The sequence below is a fragment of the Gadus macrocephalus genome, chromosome 12, assembly GCF_031168955.1.
Source record: "Gadus macrocephalus chromosome 12, ASM3116895v1".
Lineage (NCBI taxonomy): Eukaryota > Metazoa > Chordata > Actinopteri > Gadiformes > Gadidae > Gadus > Gadus macrocephalus.
This window is the reverse complement of record NC_082393.1, coordinates 16,212,620-16,229,980: the sequence shown is the minus strand read 5'-3', so window position 1 is coordinate 16,229,980 and position 17,361 is coordinate 16,212,620. Positions and strand designations below refer to the sequence as shown.

General features: G+C 44.1%; 1 protein-coding gene across 1 annotated transcript in view; it reads right to left on the bottom strand.

The window, feature by feature from the left end:
* Positions 1-17,361, bottom strand: part of szt2 (SZT2 subunit of KICSTOR complex) — a 57,594-nt gene that overhangs the window by 22,772 nt on the left and 17,461 nt on the right. The window contains exons 23-47 of the mRNA XM_060067584.1: positions 17,179-17,276; positions 16,689-16,867; positions 16,117-16,484; positions 15,585-15,777; positions 13,745-13,872; positions 13,202-13,442; positions 12,900-13,068; positions 12,641-12,733; positions 9,557-9,629; positions 8,871-9,173; positions 8,465-8,600; positions 8,006-8,122; positions 7,849-7,918; positions 6,541-6,726; positions 6,036-6,284; positions 4,571-4,814; positions 4,177-4,251; positions 3,820-3,958; positions 3,614-3,728; positions 2,834-2,954; positions 1,934-2,086; positions 1,641-1,743; positions 1,171-1,279; positions 771-858; positions 247-365 (exon numbers count right to left, since the gene is read on the bottom strand). Of these exons, the coding sequence (XP_059923567.1) occupies positions 247-365; positions 771-858; positions 1,171-1,279; positions 1,641-1,743; positions 1,934-2,086; positions 2,834-2,954; positions 3,614-3,728; positions 3,820-3,958; positions 4,177-4,251; positions 4,571-4,814; positions 6,036-6,284; positions 6,541-6,726; positions 7,849-7,918; positions 8,006-8,122; positions 8,465-8,600; positions 8,871-9,173; positions 9,557-9,629; positions 12,641-12,733; positions 12,900-13,068; positions 13,202-13,442; positions 13,745-13,872; positions 15,585-15,777; positions 16,117-16,484; positions 16,689-16,867; positions 17,179-17,276 (3,869 nt within the window). The remainder of the gene's footprint in view (positions 1-246; positions 366-770; positions 859-1,170; positions 1,280-1,640; positions 1,744-1,933; positions 2,087-2,833; positions 2,955-3,613; positions 3,729-3,819; positions 3,959-4,176; positions 4,252-4,570; positions 4,815-6,035; positions 6,285-6,540; positions 6,727-7,848; positions 7,919-8,005; positions 8,123-8,464; positions 8,601-8,870; positions 9,174-9,556; positions 9,630-12,640; positions 12,734-12,899; positions 13,069-13,201; positions 13,443-13,744; positions 13,873-15,584; positions 15,778-16,116; positions 16,485-16,688; positions 16,868-17,178; positions 17,277-17,361) is intronic.

Genomic DNA, 17,361 nt, shown 5'->3' with positions numbered 1-17,361 from the left:
GTGGAAAGGTGCTGCTTGGGATAAATAGATGGATGTTCTACCCTCCACAAGGATTAGCCTTACCCTAATCTGGGCTACATCAGTCCTACGACTTTATAGTAGAGCTTCTGTGCTATACAACTGAGAGGCGGAGTAAAGCCTTGTTTACAGGTCTTTTTCAGCGATACTGACACCGTCAAAGGAAGTATTTAATCTTTCCTAATGCTAAAACGGTAGTGAAGAAGACTTAGATCTGACTATGTTCACCTCCACATCAGCGGGGGTCAACTTGCAGTTCCTGACCAGCATGACCGTGATGATGTCCAGAGTGGTCTCGTCGAGACGCTTGCGGAGCAACTTGACCAGCTCATCGGTTATCTCTGGACCTGCAAAGGAAAAAATGAAAATACACCATGACAAAATATATTTAGAACTGGGGCCGTAACAGACCTCAGAACAACCTATATGCACCTGTCACACGGGTTGGAGAGATTTCTTCATTCAATCTATTGAATTATGTTTTTACTTATGTTACTCATCTAGATGTTGCATGCCTACATGTATGCAAAAGAATGATTAACCAAGTGCTTTTCTGCATGTATGTTTCAATAAAAACTTTTATACTTTGCTGGGAGGTATGTCACGTTCTTATATTTCCAGTTATATTAAGTTTGGGTTCTTATACATAGCCAATGGAACTGTCTAATGCCTAATGTTATGATTGCATAACAGTTCAGTGTTTCCCTTCCATTTAAGTCACCCAATTCTCATCTCTAACTTTCATGACTCGCCTGCGTCCCCGACACCATGCACCAACAGTAGGATGTGTTTGTCCACCAGACCAATCGGCCGACAGCTCTCCATAGGAGACCTCTGGTACTGATGAGGAAGACGGAAGGAAAGACAATCAACACAACTGTATTGCCCCCAAGTGAAGTCGAGTGACGGATGGATCTAAAGCATCACTGTTATACATATACATTTTAGGGTGAAGACAGAGTATGTATATTAAATAATGTACACAGCTTTTACAAGCAGTTTAAAATGGATTGTTGGATACTTTTGGTTTAATATACAATATATTCAATAAACTTCCAAGGTTTATCAGCTAACCAAAACTTGCGAGAATCTGTAAATTTTGGAGGTGTTATACACTGGAAATGTTTTATCCTGTAGATTAAGTTTGTTTACGTTCATCTCCTCCGAAGGCTCCTGACTCCTCGACAGTCCTAGCGAACGACTGGCGGAGAAGTTGCCCTCCATTTCACAGTACTTCCCCGCTTGAGAGGTCTCAGAGAGCCTGGTGGTAGGTGAGGAATGTACATATGACGCATTTAAGAGGTGCTGAGGGTAAGCCGATATAGATTTATAGACACTAAAATAGAGCAAATTTCGGACCAATCAGAGCATTTAATCCCTGATTAGTTTGGGAAATCTATCTTGCCGGACAATAACAAAGGTGCATGAATCAATGATGGAGAAACATGGGTTAGGAGGGAGAAGAGAGGGAGATTTGGGTTGTTCTTTGTTTCAAAATCTTGTTCTCTTCTACAGACTCTTTACAGCTCTAAAGTCCTAGCAAAAGCACCCTTAAACGCATACAATTACACTAATGTCAATATACAGAACAAATGAAAGTAGCCAACTGTGGCGGCGTCTACCTGAGATAGAAGACAGATTTAGTTGTTCGCTCCTGGTAGACAAACATGTTCTTCCTGTTGCCCACGCAGAAGGAATTTAGCACAGAGCGCAAGGCCTGAATGGCTGCAAACAAGGGAGGAGAGGGAGACATATACACAAGGAAGAATTTAGCAGTTGTTCTCGAGATATGGTCAATTATCATATCTCAGGAAAGGAAAGGACATTTCTGATCATGGCCCTTTTATTGGCCTCAAATCAGAAGAGAATGCTGAAGAGAGCCAGCAGGGTGGAAACTACAGCTGGCACGGCTGACCTCGCGACACGCCCATGTTGGGCCCTATCTTGAGGCGCGGGTGGATGAGGATGATGGTGCTCCACACCACTTCGCAGGCAAAGTATCCAGGGATGAACTCCATGGTGGCGGCCAGGTAGTCTCTGGGTTGGTAGTTCTCCTCAGTAGTGTAATCTGAAAGTTGAATTCAAAGGGGTTGCAATTCAATTTAATTCAATTCAAAAAAACTTTACAAACGGGGGGAGAGTGGGGCGAGAGTAGTGGACGGCCCAATGGGAGTGGGAAGGGAGGGGGGAGAGTGGTGGACGGTGGATGGTTGTGGGAAGGGCGGGGGAGAGTGGTGGACGGCCCAATGAGAGTGGGAAGGGCGGGGGGAGAGTGGTGGACGGCCCAATGGGAGTGGGAAGGGCGGGGGGAGAGTGGTGGACGGCCCAATGGGAGTGGGAAGGGTGGGGGGAGAGTGGTGGATGGCCCAATGGGAGTGGGAAGGGCGGGGGGAGAGTGGTGGACGGCCCAATGGGAGTGGGAAGGGCGGGGGAGAGTGCTGGGACTGAAGCAGACCAGTAAATGTCTGCTGCTTCCAGCCAACTGGAGAGGACCAATTAAACATGTTTTGTTTGCATGAAAATCTAACCTGCTAATTTTTTATACTGCAACAGTTACACACGAAAGCCTTTCAGTGATATGTAGTGGTAGTCGTCCTTCATATATCATCCTCACCACATGCAGTATTTAGTAAAGGGGGAGGACATTTAAAGCCCCATATAAAGAAACTCTAGGCCTACTATGTGATCATTTAAAAAGCAATTATTGCATTCCCAAATGCAAGATCTTTTCTGATGTTTTCAATTAAAAAAACATCTTAAATTCGGGGATGGAATACATTTCGAGGTATATCGTAATGATCAAGGTAAAACTCACCATCCGAGATGGCATGCCTATGCCTGTAGAGGGAGTCGTTCTTCCAAATGTCGTCTTCGCTCTCCGCCACCAGCAGAGAGTTGCATACGTGTCTATCGTGCAGATCCTGCAACAGCATGCGCTACACAGAACAGAAACAGGCGCTGACCACAGAGATCTACACAACAAAAATTGATCTATCTTTAACTTATACCCTGATGCTTATCCAAACGTTCATCGATAATTGATGTCCTTTGGATCCTACAGAAAACATTCAGGTTTTTTTGTACCGTTGACTTATCTTGTCTCAAAGTGAGCGATGAGAAATAGAAAAATTGGGTTGGAGAAGAGAGGGAATGACATGTAGTTGGAATCCAGCCTGTGTCATCGCAAGGCGTCTGGTTTACATGGTTAACACACCAGCGACTGGGGCCATACCATGACGTTCCATACCAAGCGCTCCTCTTATTAGAATTTTTCTGTGTAGGCCTGTTTTTTTCCTGCATAGAGCACTCTTGGTTACTAATCATCTATATGGCACACCTCATTCACTCACATCCCTCAAGGGGTTCTGTGCACACCCATGTATGCATTTCGGGTTATGTGTTGAAAAATTACAACAAATTATAGAAAGATCTATAATACTCAACTACTAATATACAAGCAATATATTCTGATTGTACAGAACTTGGAGGCACAAAAAAAAAAAAAACACAAAAGAGAGGAACCCAAGAATAGTTGCGGATGTGTAAGGAAAGTTTCAACGTCAGAGTAAACACATTCTGTGCCTCACTCCAATACCTGATTGACGACTCTGCACATATCACTGATCTTGCGCACCATCATCTGATGCAGCTTGAGGTACTCGGGAAGGTCTGCCGGTTTCTCCAGCTCATCTTTGTCATCCGTGAAGCTCCTGAGGAAAATGAAAAAACAACGCGGGAGAGTCAAGATGTAACGAAGAAGGAGCTCCTGGTCATGTCCACCGTTCCGGCCACCCGTCCTACCGAGAGTGGGAGTACACCTCCACCCTGTCCTGGTGGATCCTAACGATGAGCCAGAAGTTGGGCATGAGTAACACCTTCGGCTCCTGTTCGTCCCACGCTGGGCTTTCGCTTTCCGAGTCACTGCTGTCGCCATCGTACCCTTTCCATGCAGAGAAGGCTTGCATCAACATCATCATTCACAAATCATGCTTTAAATGGAAATTGCAATGCCATAAGAGAGCCATTACTGCTTCATTTGAATTCTGAGCTTTTACTATTAATGCTAATTCAAGTGCTATCAATGTTGAAGGTAACTGACCAATTATCTTCATTATCTCATGTTATCTACTTTTGTCAGAATTCTGTTGATTGGCATACCCAACATGTCTGAATCAAGACTTCCTTGGCTGGACACCACACTTTGGACACGGTTAGTTCTTAGTTTTCCACTACCTGTGGAAACAAAATACTTGTCATCAAGGATCTGCTCTGCTCATGATGACCCCGTGAGCATGCAAGGGCTTGTGTTCAGACCTGGAGAATACATCTCCAGTCACAATTCACAATGTCTACATCCCTGGGTAGCAAGCCAAACTTGCCATCGAGCCTTCATACAGTTAACCTTAAGTTAACAAAAATGGGTATTAAGCAGCGCAAATTGGAAACATTAGTGTTTGAGCCAAAATGCCTTTTATTGACCTTTAATTCTGCAAGTCCGTTTTTATAATTAGTGATATTGTATGGCCACTGAGATGAAGCGGAGCTCACTTACAATGGGTGGCTGACTGCAAAGACTCCGTCAGGCTGACAGTGGACGGGGTTTTGGGGAGCGAGGAGGGCTCCGAGCCTTGCTCAGCGCTGACGGGTCCTGGCAGCAGATTAAGGCTGATGGGGGACTTAGTTGAGGAATTCTGTGAGTGGAAGCCTTCAGACTGTTGCTTGACCACTTTGACACCATCCGTCGAGGATCCAGACGGCAGGCTGCAATCGGTGTTAGAAGGCTTCATCTCTTCGCCCTACGAGGGGACAGACTCAAGGTCACTCAAATGGAAATCATTGCACAGAATACATCTTAACATAAAATGTACCTTGTTAACCTTGATGAGAAAGGTAAAGTGAAATGAAGTAAGTAAAGTATTACATTAGAGTTTGGGGTATTTCTTGTGTACCTAGTACAGACATCATAGCAGAGTCACAGAGACCGCAGAGGGAAAGAGCTATCGATGATAGTTTCACAATAGTGTTGTAAAAGTGAATTGCACTCAGAAACTGTAGGGGCGCAAAATCGCAAAAATACAAATTCTTACATTTTGTTGCTTTAAAGGTCCCATGACATGCTATTTTATGTATTCTTTAATATAGGTATTAGACACACCAACAGCAGAACGGTTATCCAAATAACAAGGAAGTGTACAACACTTGCGTTACAGTCCTGGAGCTCTATATCTAAATAATATCATATAATACATAGATATCTATATCATATAACATATTGTGTGCGCCTCCAGACGATATTATGAATCACAAACGACTTTGTCGGGTTCTGCGACGTCTCTGGTTCTTCCACTTTCACATCAACCTGAAGTCGACTGAACCGCGCGCTGCCTGCGGCCGGCTGCCCGCTGCCGGGCGATGGTGCCTCGCGGCAACCGGCGGCATGTCGCTGTTCATGTACTTCAGCGAGTCAAACCAAAGTTCCTTTCCCCCAATTCCTTCTCAACCATGGCTTAGATAACCCCCACGACAGTCTCGTTGTGGAAATACAAGACACGTCAAAGAACCGACAAGAAACACTTGCGTTACAGTGTGTGTATTCACACACACACATGTGGCGCTCGCACGGTCGAGTCTCATTGGCGGGCCAACGTCTCTGGGCGGGCCAGGCAGAGTAAGGGGAGGAGCTGAGATTCCTCATGACGTCATGAGCACAGATTTCCAAATCAGCGCGCTTGAGCCTCCGTTTTTTCAAAGGCGAGCAGAACAGCTAGTGCTCGTTTTACACCAAACACAAGTTTTAGCCACTGGGGGACCATAGGCAGGCTAGGGGAACTCATATTTATGTTAGAAAACCTCATAAATTGAGATTTTCATGTCATGGGACCTTTAATAGTTTCAAATAAGTGCCAAGGGACAGCTCCCTAGAACCACTGGACAATCAGTGTTTTAATTGTGTTTTAGCGTTGCTTATCTACTTTTGATTTTACTTAAATGAAGAAAGATATGATGATGTCAGTTACCTCACTGTCTGCCTCCGTCGCTCCTACCGATTTTTCATTCTCTGGGACTTTGCAGAGAGAAGCCTGACTACACCCGGACTTGTCTCCAGCGTTTACTCTGATGGCACACAAGTCCAGCTGTCGGCGGAGGTCCAACGCGTGGTCTGCCTTGGTCTTGCCAGCCAGGGCCCTTCGACTCAGGGACATGTAGTGGAAGCTGTCTTGTTCACCGTTCAAAACATACCCATGGAAGGATATTCTGCGGAACTCCTGCAGCAGAAAACAATGCATTTTGCATCATTAACTGCAGCCTTGCGTCACAAAAATGTTCTTCTGTGGTATGCCAGAAGAGGCCTATATTTAAATTTCATCCCAACTATTGACTTCATTTGAGTAATTATACAGACCGGAATTGCCATAAATGCTTGGAAGACGTTATCTGTAACCAACCGTTACAGATATATTGCGCACCATATCGAGATTTCAGATATGTTGGGTAAACTTCAACTGATGGGGCAGCACTTACCTGTCTGAATTTCTCGAGGGACTGCTCTGGGCCAAAGACAAACTGCAGGGGGACAATCTCGTGCTGGCAGCACATCCGCCCGCTGGACCGCACCACGTGGTCCGCAACCTTCTGCAGGACGGTCGAGCTGATGGCTTGCGAGCACCTCAGCGCCGACACGATCTCGTCCTCCAGGAGCCAGCGGATCTGGAACATACCGGAGCTTTCACCAGGAAGACCTCAGAGCAAGCTTCTTCCCAGACAACCCTTTGATAATCCCCCCATGTCGGTAGTCAGTCCTCTTGTCTGAGAGTACACTTGATTATATACAAAATGTCGCTCTGACGTGACGTTCATTCAGGATGTAAATGGGCATTGTTGATATTTATCACTGCCTAGCAAACACAAACACCATGAAGTGTTGTTTGGGGAGGTAGGCCAATACGCCAATATGACCATAAGGTCATTGAAAGCCTCATCCAACAGCAGCGAGTCCCCATCTTGGGTATGGCACACTGGCCCGACGTTGGTGCTGGTTTGGATTAGTTGGGGCAATGAGGAAACCCTGCAAGCGTAGAGTTCCAACTGCAGTTATACCATGTTATGTGGTGTCTTTAAGGACAATTCCGGTCTAAAATGGATCTGGGATATGTTTAATATGATAACGAGTTAGAATGTTCATTTGGGAGCAAAAAAGTCTGTACAGACACATTCTTAAGTTGGTTGTTTTTAGCTGATTCCACCAAAACTCTATAAACTCGGAATGATGGGGGCATTTGTTATGGTAAAAACTAAATCGCTACTTTAAACAACTTAAAAGGTTAGAAGTAGCCCGACACTTCTTTGGTAGTATAATAAGGGTCTTAACATATAAAACAAGGCATTGATAACTTTGTAAGTGTACAGATTGTTTATTAAAAAGGACATTTTATACACACAATACCATCAGTAGTTCACCCGTCGACGCCATCTTGTTTTTAAGACTTGAGTAGATTGGCAAACACAGAGCTTGAGTCATAATCTCTGTGTTCGTCAATCTACCTATAGAGTCGTAAAAACAAGATGGCGTAGACGAAGTTTATAGAGTTTTGGTGGAATCGGCTAAAAACAACCAACTCAAGAATGAGTCTATACGCGCTTTTTTGCTCCCAAACAAACATTCCAACTCGTTATAATATTAAACATATCCCAGATCCATTTTCCTTTAAGCAATAAATAACTGAGGCACGGCAGTGGGAAATGCATTCTACTGAAAGAGAAAGCAGGATGAATATTACCATTTTTACAGGAAAAGTCCTACACAAAAAAAGAAAAAGAAAACACACTGACCTCTTCCATTGTAGCCAGCAAAGCCAGCTTTTGTGGCATTGGCAGTTTGGACAGAGAATCTCCAGTGACCCTGTTGAAAAGACCACAGGGTCATTCATATGCTGTTCCATATTATATACAGTATTCAGACCGATGGTCTCTTGCTGAGGTAAGGCACCCGTTAACGTTGGTTCCTCTGAGGTCGTCCAGCCCACACATCATCTCCTCATCCGAGCGGTATGATGAGGGCTGTCCAGGGGAACGGTTCAGAGACACACTGCTCTCCGATGTGTACCTGCAGACATGACAACCTTAGCTGGAATTGTGGCCACAGTATGCCGTACAAGAATTAATAGATTTGGTTATTTTGGGATGGAATTTGAGGCCATTTGCCATGAATTGTTGAAATGTCGTTATGTTGAGGCAATAATGTTGTTTTTTCATGTACATACTTGACATTTATTTGGAATATTGTTCTTCTTTGAGCCCATTAACTAAGTCGATTATATCAGTCCCTTATAATAAGTAGCACAAAAATAAATGGAAATCAAAATAATCAAATGAAACCAGCACTAGCTTCAATAGCGGCCAATCTTCGATCATTTTGATGAACATCTTTTAATCGCTTTTGATGTACCTGTTGTGATGGAAGTCTGCCATGACTTCAATCTCGGGTGGTAGCGTCAGGACAAAAATGTCCAACGTAACCGAGAGCTCGTTCAAATCTACAATCTGAAGGGACTCTGCATTGTCCAGGCAGGATAACACTTCAGCTGGGACCACAAGACAAAATCAGCACAAAATCACAACAGGGTCAGAATACAAAAGAGATCAAATATATAAAGACTTGAACATCTGATCAAATCATTTAAAAATTTTGCATTTATGTGACGTTTTCGTCATACACATGATTTTATACATTTAAAACATGAATGAAAATAGTTAGAAAGAGTTACATTTGTGGCCAGGTAAGTTTGCACATACTAGAAGTACAAACTTCTAGGGGGGGGGGGGGGTTCTCCTTAACAGAGCAACGTGCTCACCTAGGCAGGTGGGCAGGGTCTGTATGGGCTTGGACCCATGGCAGCTCTTCAGGTTGACAGAGCAGGTGAGGTGCACGAACAGAGGCGGCATCTCCTGTGACGTGGCCTCGGGCTCCAGGAGGGAGTCTGCGTCCAGGATGCTGAAGGAGTCGTCCTCATCCTGGTTGACGGTGTCCGAATCTGACAGCGACCCGTCGTCCCCCTCGCCCTCGCCCCCGTCCGACTTGGCGGCACCGCCCTCCTGGTACTCCACCTCCAGGTCGGTGTCGCTCTCCGTCACGATGCAGCAGCCCGACAGGTTCTCTGCACGCAGCAGAGACCAAGGATCGCTCAATGATAAATGACATAAAGCAGCCGCAAGTTCACGTGTGCACAATGTACCCAGTCTCTTGTTTTCAGCACAGCGCGCAGTGGTCCATTCCTCACATAACTTACACTTTATTCAAACAACAGATCATTTGGCAACGAAGACTGTTCGATTGATATAAGAAATTAGGCATTTTAAAATAAAGAGCTTTGTTTAGCTGCTTTGTTTTTCCTTGTTTCAAAACAAGGACAAACAAAGCAGCTATGCACCTTGAGGGTATTTTGACTAAAATAACATTGCATTTCCCATCCCTCTATGTCTGCCCATTTTTTTTCCTTTCATCTAGCACAGAAAAGGGATTTAGAAGTATCAGTATCACCATCCTCAGTGACTGGATCGGGTTCAGACATCAATTCCTCACTGGGTCTCCTCTCGTCTCCATCAGAATCCTTCTGTATTACAGAACAAACATGCTGCATGTTACACGCTAAACATCTGACTGGCAATAGCATGCTGACGTAAGCAACACAGCAATATTAGTATCATATTGTGAGGGGGCAAGGCGGCACCTGGGCAGCACCCACACTCCTCCAGCCATCTGGTAGATCAGCACCCTGGCTAGCTCCACTACCTGGGGTTAAAGGGGTAGTTCGGAATTTTGGACATAGGGCCTGATTCCCAAGTGAGCATTGGTATTCTATATCACTGGAGACAGTTTTCAACACATTTCATACAGTCCTTCTAGTTGCAGAGTTCGCTCGTGCTAGGCTAGCGCACGTCAACGGGCAATGCTAGCCTGCTATTAAAAACAGTCTTACCCACTCCACAGTACACCCGAGGTAAATCAATTATAACGACAGACTATAAATCTAAATGTCTGTTTATAGAATAATGTTAGAAATAAAACCAACCTTGCATTGCATTGCATTTTGAGGGAATTGCGGGGTCTCAGCAGCAGTGTTTATATTCCTGTACGTAGGCTATGGCAGCGGCGGACTGATACCTAGGTTAACTGCCGCTGTCATTGCTACAAACGCAGAGTACAGTGAACGAAGGAATTCTATAAGCGTATTCAATTAACAAGATATGCCCACGTTTGGAGGAGTTAGCGATGCATCTGCTTTTGAAGACGATTATGAGGAATTTGTTGTATCCAACGAATCGTACATGTACGAGCCGGTGTTTTGATGTCCAAGCCAGCAGCAACAAGCCACAGTTGAGTCCTTTCTGGATCTCGCACTGGAAATTGGTGGAAACTTTGTGGTGCCCATCTGTACCGTTTATTTCTACAATTTCTAAAAGCACACTGAACCATCATGTTGCCTAGTCGTTCAATTGCGCTTCTGTCCCACGCTTCTCTGTTTACGTTCTTCTGTCGTGATTCGGTTACAAACCTAACCAGCGCATAGTAAAATTCCGCTTCTGCTGAGAAAGTAGTCCCTCGATGATTCATGCGATGCAAGGTTAGTTTTATTTCTAACATTATTCTATCAACACAGACATTTAAATCTATAGTCTGGCGTTATAATTGATTTACCTCGGGTGTACTGTGGAGTGGGTAAGACTGTTTTTAATAGCAGGCTAGCATTGCCCGTTGCCGTGCGCTAGCCTAGCACGAGCGAACTCTGCAACTAGAAGGACTGAATGAAATGTGTTGAAAACTGTCTCCAGTGATATAGAATACCAATGCTCACTTGGGAATCAGGCCCTATGTCCAAAATTCCGAACTACCCCTTTAACCTGGCCGGCAGCACCCTGGCTAGCTCCACTACCTGGGGATAATCTAGCCAGCAGCACCCTGGCTAGCTCCACTACCTGGGGATAATCTAGCCAGCAGCAGCCTGGCTAGCGCCACTACCTGGGGTTAACCTGGCCAGCAGCACCCTGGCTAGCTCCACTACCTGGGGTTAACCTGGCCAGCAGCACCCTGGCTAGCTCCACTACCTGGGGTTAACCTGGCCAGCAGCACCCTGGCTAGCTCCACTACCTGGGGTTAACCTGGCCAGCAGCACCCTGGCTAGCTCCACTACCTGGGGTTAACCTGGCCAGCAGCACCCTGGCTAGCTCCACTACCTGGGGTTAACCTGGCCAGCAGCACAAGGGAAAAGAAGAAACACCAGGAGAGCTGGTCGGTTGTCCCCCAGGTATTGGAGCCAGCCACCACTACCTGGGTGAAAACTGACCAGCTCTCCTTGTGTTTTTTCTCCCTTATTTGTCTTGGCATCCAGATGGGTGCTCCACAGTGGTGGTGTATGTGACTGTGGGAGAATTGCTGTACCATTAGAAGGATTATAATCAATATCTTGCCTTGGATGCTATATGGATAAGATAAGTGTGTGAAAAAAAAAAAAGAGTCTTCTGAGGAGACTCTTGTATCTGAGAAAAGGTCATCGGATGTTCTGTGCCCCAAGTATGTACTACTATTCAGGCCTGGGAACCAAGGTGACACAAGGCAATCTCACCATTAAAGCCCTGAAGTTGACTTCAGGGCTTTAATAACAAGATATGTGAATGACACATGCATGACCGTGTGTGATACAAAGTTAGAGAATGTTAAGACAAGAGCCTGCCCCTAGCCAGCTATAAGGTCACTGAGGTCCAGTCCAAAAATACAATTGGAAACTAAATAACACTGTATAAGTGTTATCAGCGGTTGAGAACTTCTCAGAGATGAGTGCATTCTTAATTCAGTTTTGTAGCTTCACCCCTTGCTTGGTTCTGGAGCCATGACATGAGTTTATGGGAGGTGTCACAGAAGGGAGAGTATAAAAACAGTTTGCAGTTGTGCTCTGCATTTGTATTACTTTGTTTACATTCTAAATAGAAGTCTTCAACTTTTTTCTGTGGTTTCCTGATCACTTTCCTTGTTAAAGTGTTGTCCGAGACAAGACTTAACAATACACATTCCCTATGTAAAGCGCTTTGGGTACCTTGAAAAAGCAATATGTAAATGCGATTCATTATTATTATTATTATTACTACATGAGATTAAGTAATGTTGCTAAATGATAAGCCTTGCCAACAATAGGTGCGTTTCCATCCCCCTAATTTAATGCGAACTTTGAAGTATCGAATCAGTAAACGGTGATGGAAACACCAAAATTTGCATCAAAATCCTCTAATTCGCAAAAAAGTTTATCTGCTCGCTTGAGGTGGTTTTTGAGAAATGCGAAACAGAGTAAATTCGCAAAATGGGAGATGGAAACACATTTTGCGAATCAGCTGTGACGTAGCGAACTTTGAACACACAGGACTGACAGTCTTTCCGATTTCCGCATAACGACCGGCCATAGCAACCCTGCTGACATCAACGTGTAACGTCATCACCCTATTCCGCTCCAACCACTTGATGGAAACGCACCTAATTCGAATTACTTTTTTGCGAACTTTCTAAAGATTCGCATCACCTTTTAGATGGAAACGCAGCTAATGATGCACACACATTCACACGCTTCCAACTCACCTCATTCTTTGATGACGGGGGATAATAGAAGAAGTAGTGGGGGCTTAAGGGCACCATCTTGAAATACTGAGATCCAATTTCAGTAAACTTGTCCTGGTGAAAATAAGATGTAATGTTTAGTTTAAAAAAAATATATATATATATATATATATATATATAATTCAATAACAAAGATCCACATAAAACAAGAGGCTATGCCAGAAAGCTCACTACACACTTGAGAGGGGAGGACTTTCTACTGAATGTAAACGTTAAATACCTGTATTATTTTGTTGAGATCCGGATGCACCTCACACGTGTGCTGCGTCCTAAGCAGAGACAGAAGGAGGTCTTGGCTCTTGTTAGTCCTGTTCTCCTCCAGGATGGCTGGAGATGCTGGCTCAGTGGACGATTCCTCCCATGGTTCTTTTCCTTTTGTCACTTCAACACTAGGGAGGACCATGTATGAGATATCTTAAAGATAGTGCTCAACAAATTTTAATACCGAAAGACACGGAGCCTGTATCCAGTGTATTTCAGCCATAAAATATATATTTCATTATGATGGAGCCTTAACATTACCTGGGTGAGAAGGAAGATGTCCCATCTTCCTCTGTCTCACCGATGACCAACATCGGGGATCTTGTGGAAATTTCCTCACTTTGAATGTCAGCACTTTCCTGAAAGTCCCGGACGTGGCCACAGAGGGTCTGCAGGAAGGATGTGATATCAATCTCCTGGAGAGATTCCTCACAATAGTCCATCGCTGTCAGGAGGTCCTGGGAGCAGATGTTATAGGACTGCTGCAGGCTTCGGTACACACCTGCAGGACAGCAGTAATAATGAGTACACATAAAGGAGAGGTAGGTACGATTTAAATTTGATTGTCATTTGTTAAAATACCATGTGAGAATATCTCTTCAAGGTGACTGAACCTGCCCCTGTATTTAAGACTTTTTCTGGCTAATTCTGATGTTTTTTTAGGTTGCATACTTTCAAAATGTCGCTGTTCTCTGCTCTCTCTTTACAATTCTCAAAATCCCTACCTACAGCGCCTTTGGCTATTACACCTTTTCACTTATAGATCCGATCCTGATGTTGGAAATAGTAGGACGGATTAGTGACCTTTGACATAGCTTTGGTGGTAATGCTCCTGAAGAAGACTGCAATAGTTGGCTAGCTCTTTGTGCTTGTGAGACTGGGTTAGAGAATCTGTCCAGGAAGACATGCTGCTGCGCTCCTGAGACAGCGACCTAGCAGAGGACACAAAACAAAAAATTAATCTCAAACACAATAAGGAATTGTCAATCTCCCCCTCTATTTGAATTCACCATGCTGTGAATTCACATCCGCATTGATCGATAAAAGATTGGAGCATGAGTTAGAGACAAATAGAAGAAACGATGAAGAAAAAAGGCGTCGTGAACGACTGCATTACCGGAGATGATTTTGCTTCATTTCACATATAACAAACACTGGGACCAATGTAGTTGATTTCTATGTTTAACTGAGAAAACAGGGAGTGGAAGGCCGGGACCCTATAATGTTAAGCTAACTGTTGTAAATAATAATAATAAAAAAAACATTTTCTATATACTAGAGCTGTCAGTTAAACGCGTTATTAACGGCGTTAACGCAAACCAAATTTAACGGCGTCAAAACATGTAACGCGCGATTAACGCAATTTTATTTTATTTTTTCCTTTGGCTCAAAACAAAGAAGCAGTAGCCTGACTGCTATGTTCAAATGACATTTGTTCAATGCAGTCGTTTAATTGCACTATAGGCTCTTTTTTTGTATCATCCTGTTTTGATCAGTATATTCCAATGTTGTTATCAATAAAAAATCATTTGCACAAGGCAAGCCGATGCACTTCACCATGTTGATAAGAGAATTAAAATGAGAAGAATTATGGGACAAAAAAATCAAGGGATATTTAGCATAGAAAAATAATTTGCGATTAATCGCGATTAATCTATGACATTAATGCGATTAATCACGATTAAATATTTTAATCGCTTGACAGCTCTACTATATACGCGTGCAGCTGTGAACTCATGTAATGTAATTTATTGTATGATGTGTACTTTGTGGATATGATAAGACCTATCATTAAGCATCCACCACGAATTACTCTGAAAAACAGTGCCAACATTTAAATATGTTTGAACCATTCAGCGAACAAAAGGCAACAGGCTGATTATAATTGAGGGTGCCACTCAATGACATAATAATGCCATAATAAACCGAAGCGTCATCAACACGCCCACTCAAATGGTGTGAAATGTCGACTTTCTACTCCTCATTCACATATAAGGTAATTAACATTTCCACCGGCTAAAATACTACCTCAGGGGTAGTATTTTTTCAGGATGTTTTCAGGATACCAATGTCAGGATATGACGTTCACATATACGGCCAGTCGGGAGAATAGCAAATCATGTGGCGATCATTGCCCTAATGGTGTGGCAAAAATTATCCTCATTATCTCTTAACATCCATAAGCCCCACACCAGGTCTCATTAAGCAGGTTCAAATGTCTGGTTGCAACAACCAAACATAGATTTTGGATTATTTTACAAAACTGATCATTTTACAATGAATGAGAGGATGATAATATTCCTCCATTACATCTTGCAAATTAAACTGTATTTCAAGATTCAGAATTATCTTTATTTGAATCCTGACTGACGGAGTATGCGTGGTTTTGTATTGTTCTGACTAAGTTAACATTATGAAAATACGAACACTGGAACACTGAACACTGGTATTATGGTCACGCGTGAAGAAGTTTCCAACCAAAATATTATGCTACGATCTATAATTGTAAAAAAGGATAGATATTGTAGGACATCTGCAGTTTCAAAAGCAACATCTCCCTATAGTGGAACCAGGTCAGGTTAAGCATTGTATAATAAACAAATAGCTCCGTCTCCACGTGCTGTTGCCTTCCTTCTGCCGGTACCTCATGAACACATCGTGGCTCTGTCGGCTAGAGGTGGGGTGGACCAGTTGGTCCTTTAGGTGGTCCAGAGAGACGTGGTAGACGTAAACGGGGCAGCGCAGGTGGCCTCCGTGGGCTGGCCTCTGCTGGGATGGAGGACTGACGTCACTCACCTGGGGCTCCCAAAACTGCACTCCCTCTTTTTCTGGGAATGCTACAATCCAAAGAAGACAAAATACGAGGTCATAATCGCTCACTCATAATGAATCATGAAGAGTCGTTAGATTAGAATATATTTGGTGGTATTATAACAAAAATCCCCAAACATGATCCAAATATGGACAACTAAACTGGACCTGCACTAACATACTTGCTCCAGCAGCAAACATTCTCGGTACAGCAGTGAAAGTTAAATGTTTGTAATTTCGAGTGGACACAAATGCACACGCAAACACACACACCTTTCTATATTTCCCTTTTCTTTTTTTCTGCAAAAGACGGTAACAGGAGAGAATATCTTCCGAAGAGTACAAAGTTATGACTTTAGTCCTACCAAGAGGAACACGGCTCTCCTGACCTGACTGGGGCCTTGGGGTTTCAGTCTCCGAGCGCCTCCTGTCCCTGCTGTCCTGGTGCAGGGTGAGGCAGTCTGGGGTAGGCCCCTCACCCTCCAGACCAGGGGACGCCCCCCGGGAACAGTCAGACTGCTCCCCTCTGCTCAAGTAGAAAGACAGGGCTTCGGCCTGGGCTCCGCCCACCGAGTCATGGAGCGAATCATTGGACTGGGTTACGTCCACATCGCCTTCCGCTTCTGCCCCCGCCTCCGAGGACATCAACATTCCAACATCTGGGGATGAGGAGACAGCAGCAGACGACAAAGGCATGGGATTGGGGCAAATTAAGCCCGATGAAACATAGGATCTAAAGGTTACATGAATTGAAGGAAGATGCATAGCTAATTTTTTATAACACAATTCAAACCTAATCAATCAAATGTTTAGTAATTAATGGGATTCTTTGGTCACTATTAGACATGTATAACCACCTTTTGGATGTTAATGCTGGGGATTTCATTCAACTAGGATTTCCCTTCAGAGCAAAAGGGCCTGAATTACTCCGAGCTAAAATAGCGCTCTACGCATTAGAGAAATAGGAGGCTTCTTGCCTGCTAATGCTGTGGGGAGGAAGGTCAGAAAGATCTGCTGGGAGCTGATGTACTTGGCGTAGCACCTCCACTGGGGGGCAGCATAGCGCCGGCCCGGTTGGACCGGCTCCTCATCCACAAGGTCTACGTTACTGAAGCTCTGAGGACACATACACACAGATCAACACGCATATGCACACAAATGTTCCTAGAAAAAGCGTCTATAAAAAGGTTTCAAATCAAACTGTGTAGACTCGCCGCTAAAAATACAGAAGTTGAAATCCCCTTCGAGGGGTCATCCACGCGAATATGGTAGAATAGGTAGAATAGGAAGAATTCTCCTTCAAGAAACGGGAAACAAGTTGTAACTCCGCCCCTTGCAGTTTCTGGTTTCCAGCCCGGGCTCCGTGACGTCCCCCCCGGATGTCCTGCTATAACATAGTAGGAATGCTGGACATGAGATGAGGCTACCTGTAAAGTGCTTGTGGAGCCCGTCACCTCCTGGCTGCTGCTGATGGTGTGGAAGGACATGGTTGTATCCTGCCGGTCTGGAGTCCCAAGGTACTCCTCTACAATGGGAAGCAGACATAGGATGTCTCTTTAAAAAGATTGCAACCTCAATATAAAATAATCATGAAAAGTATGACCAAGTCA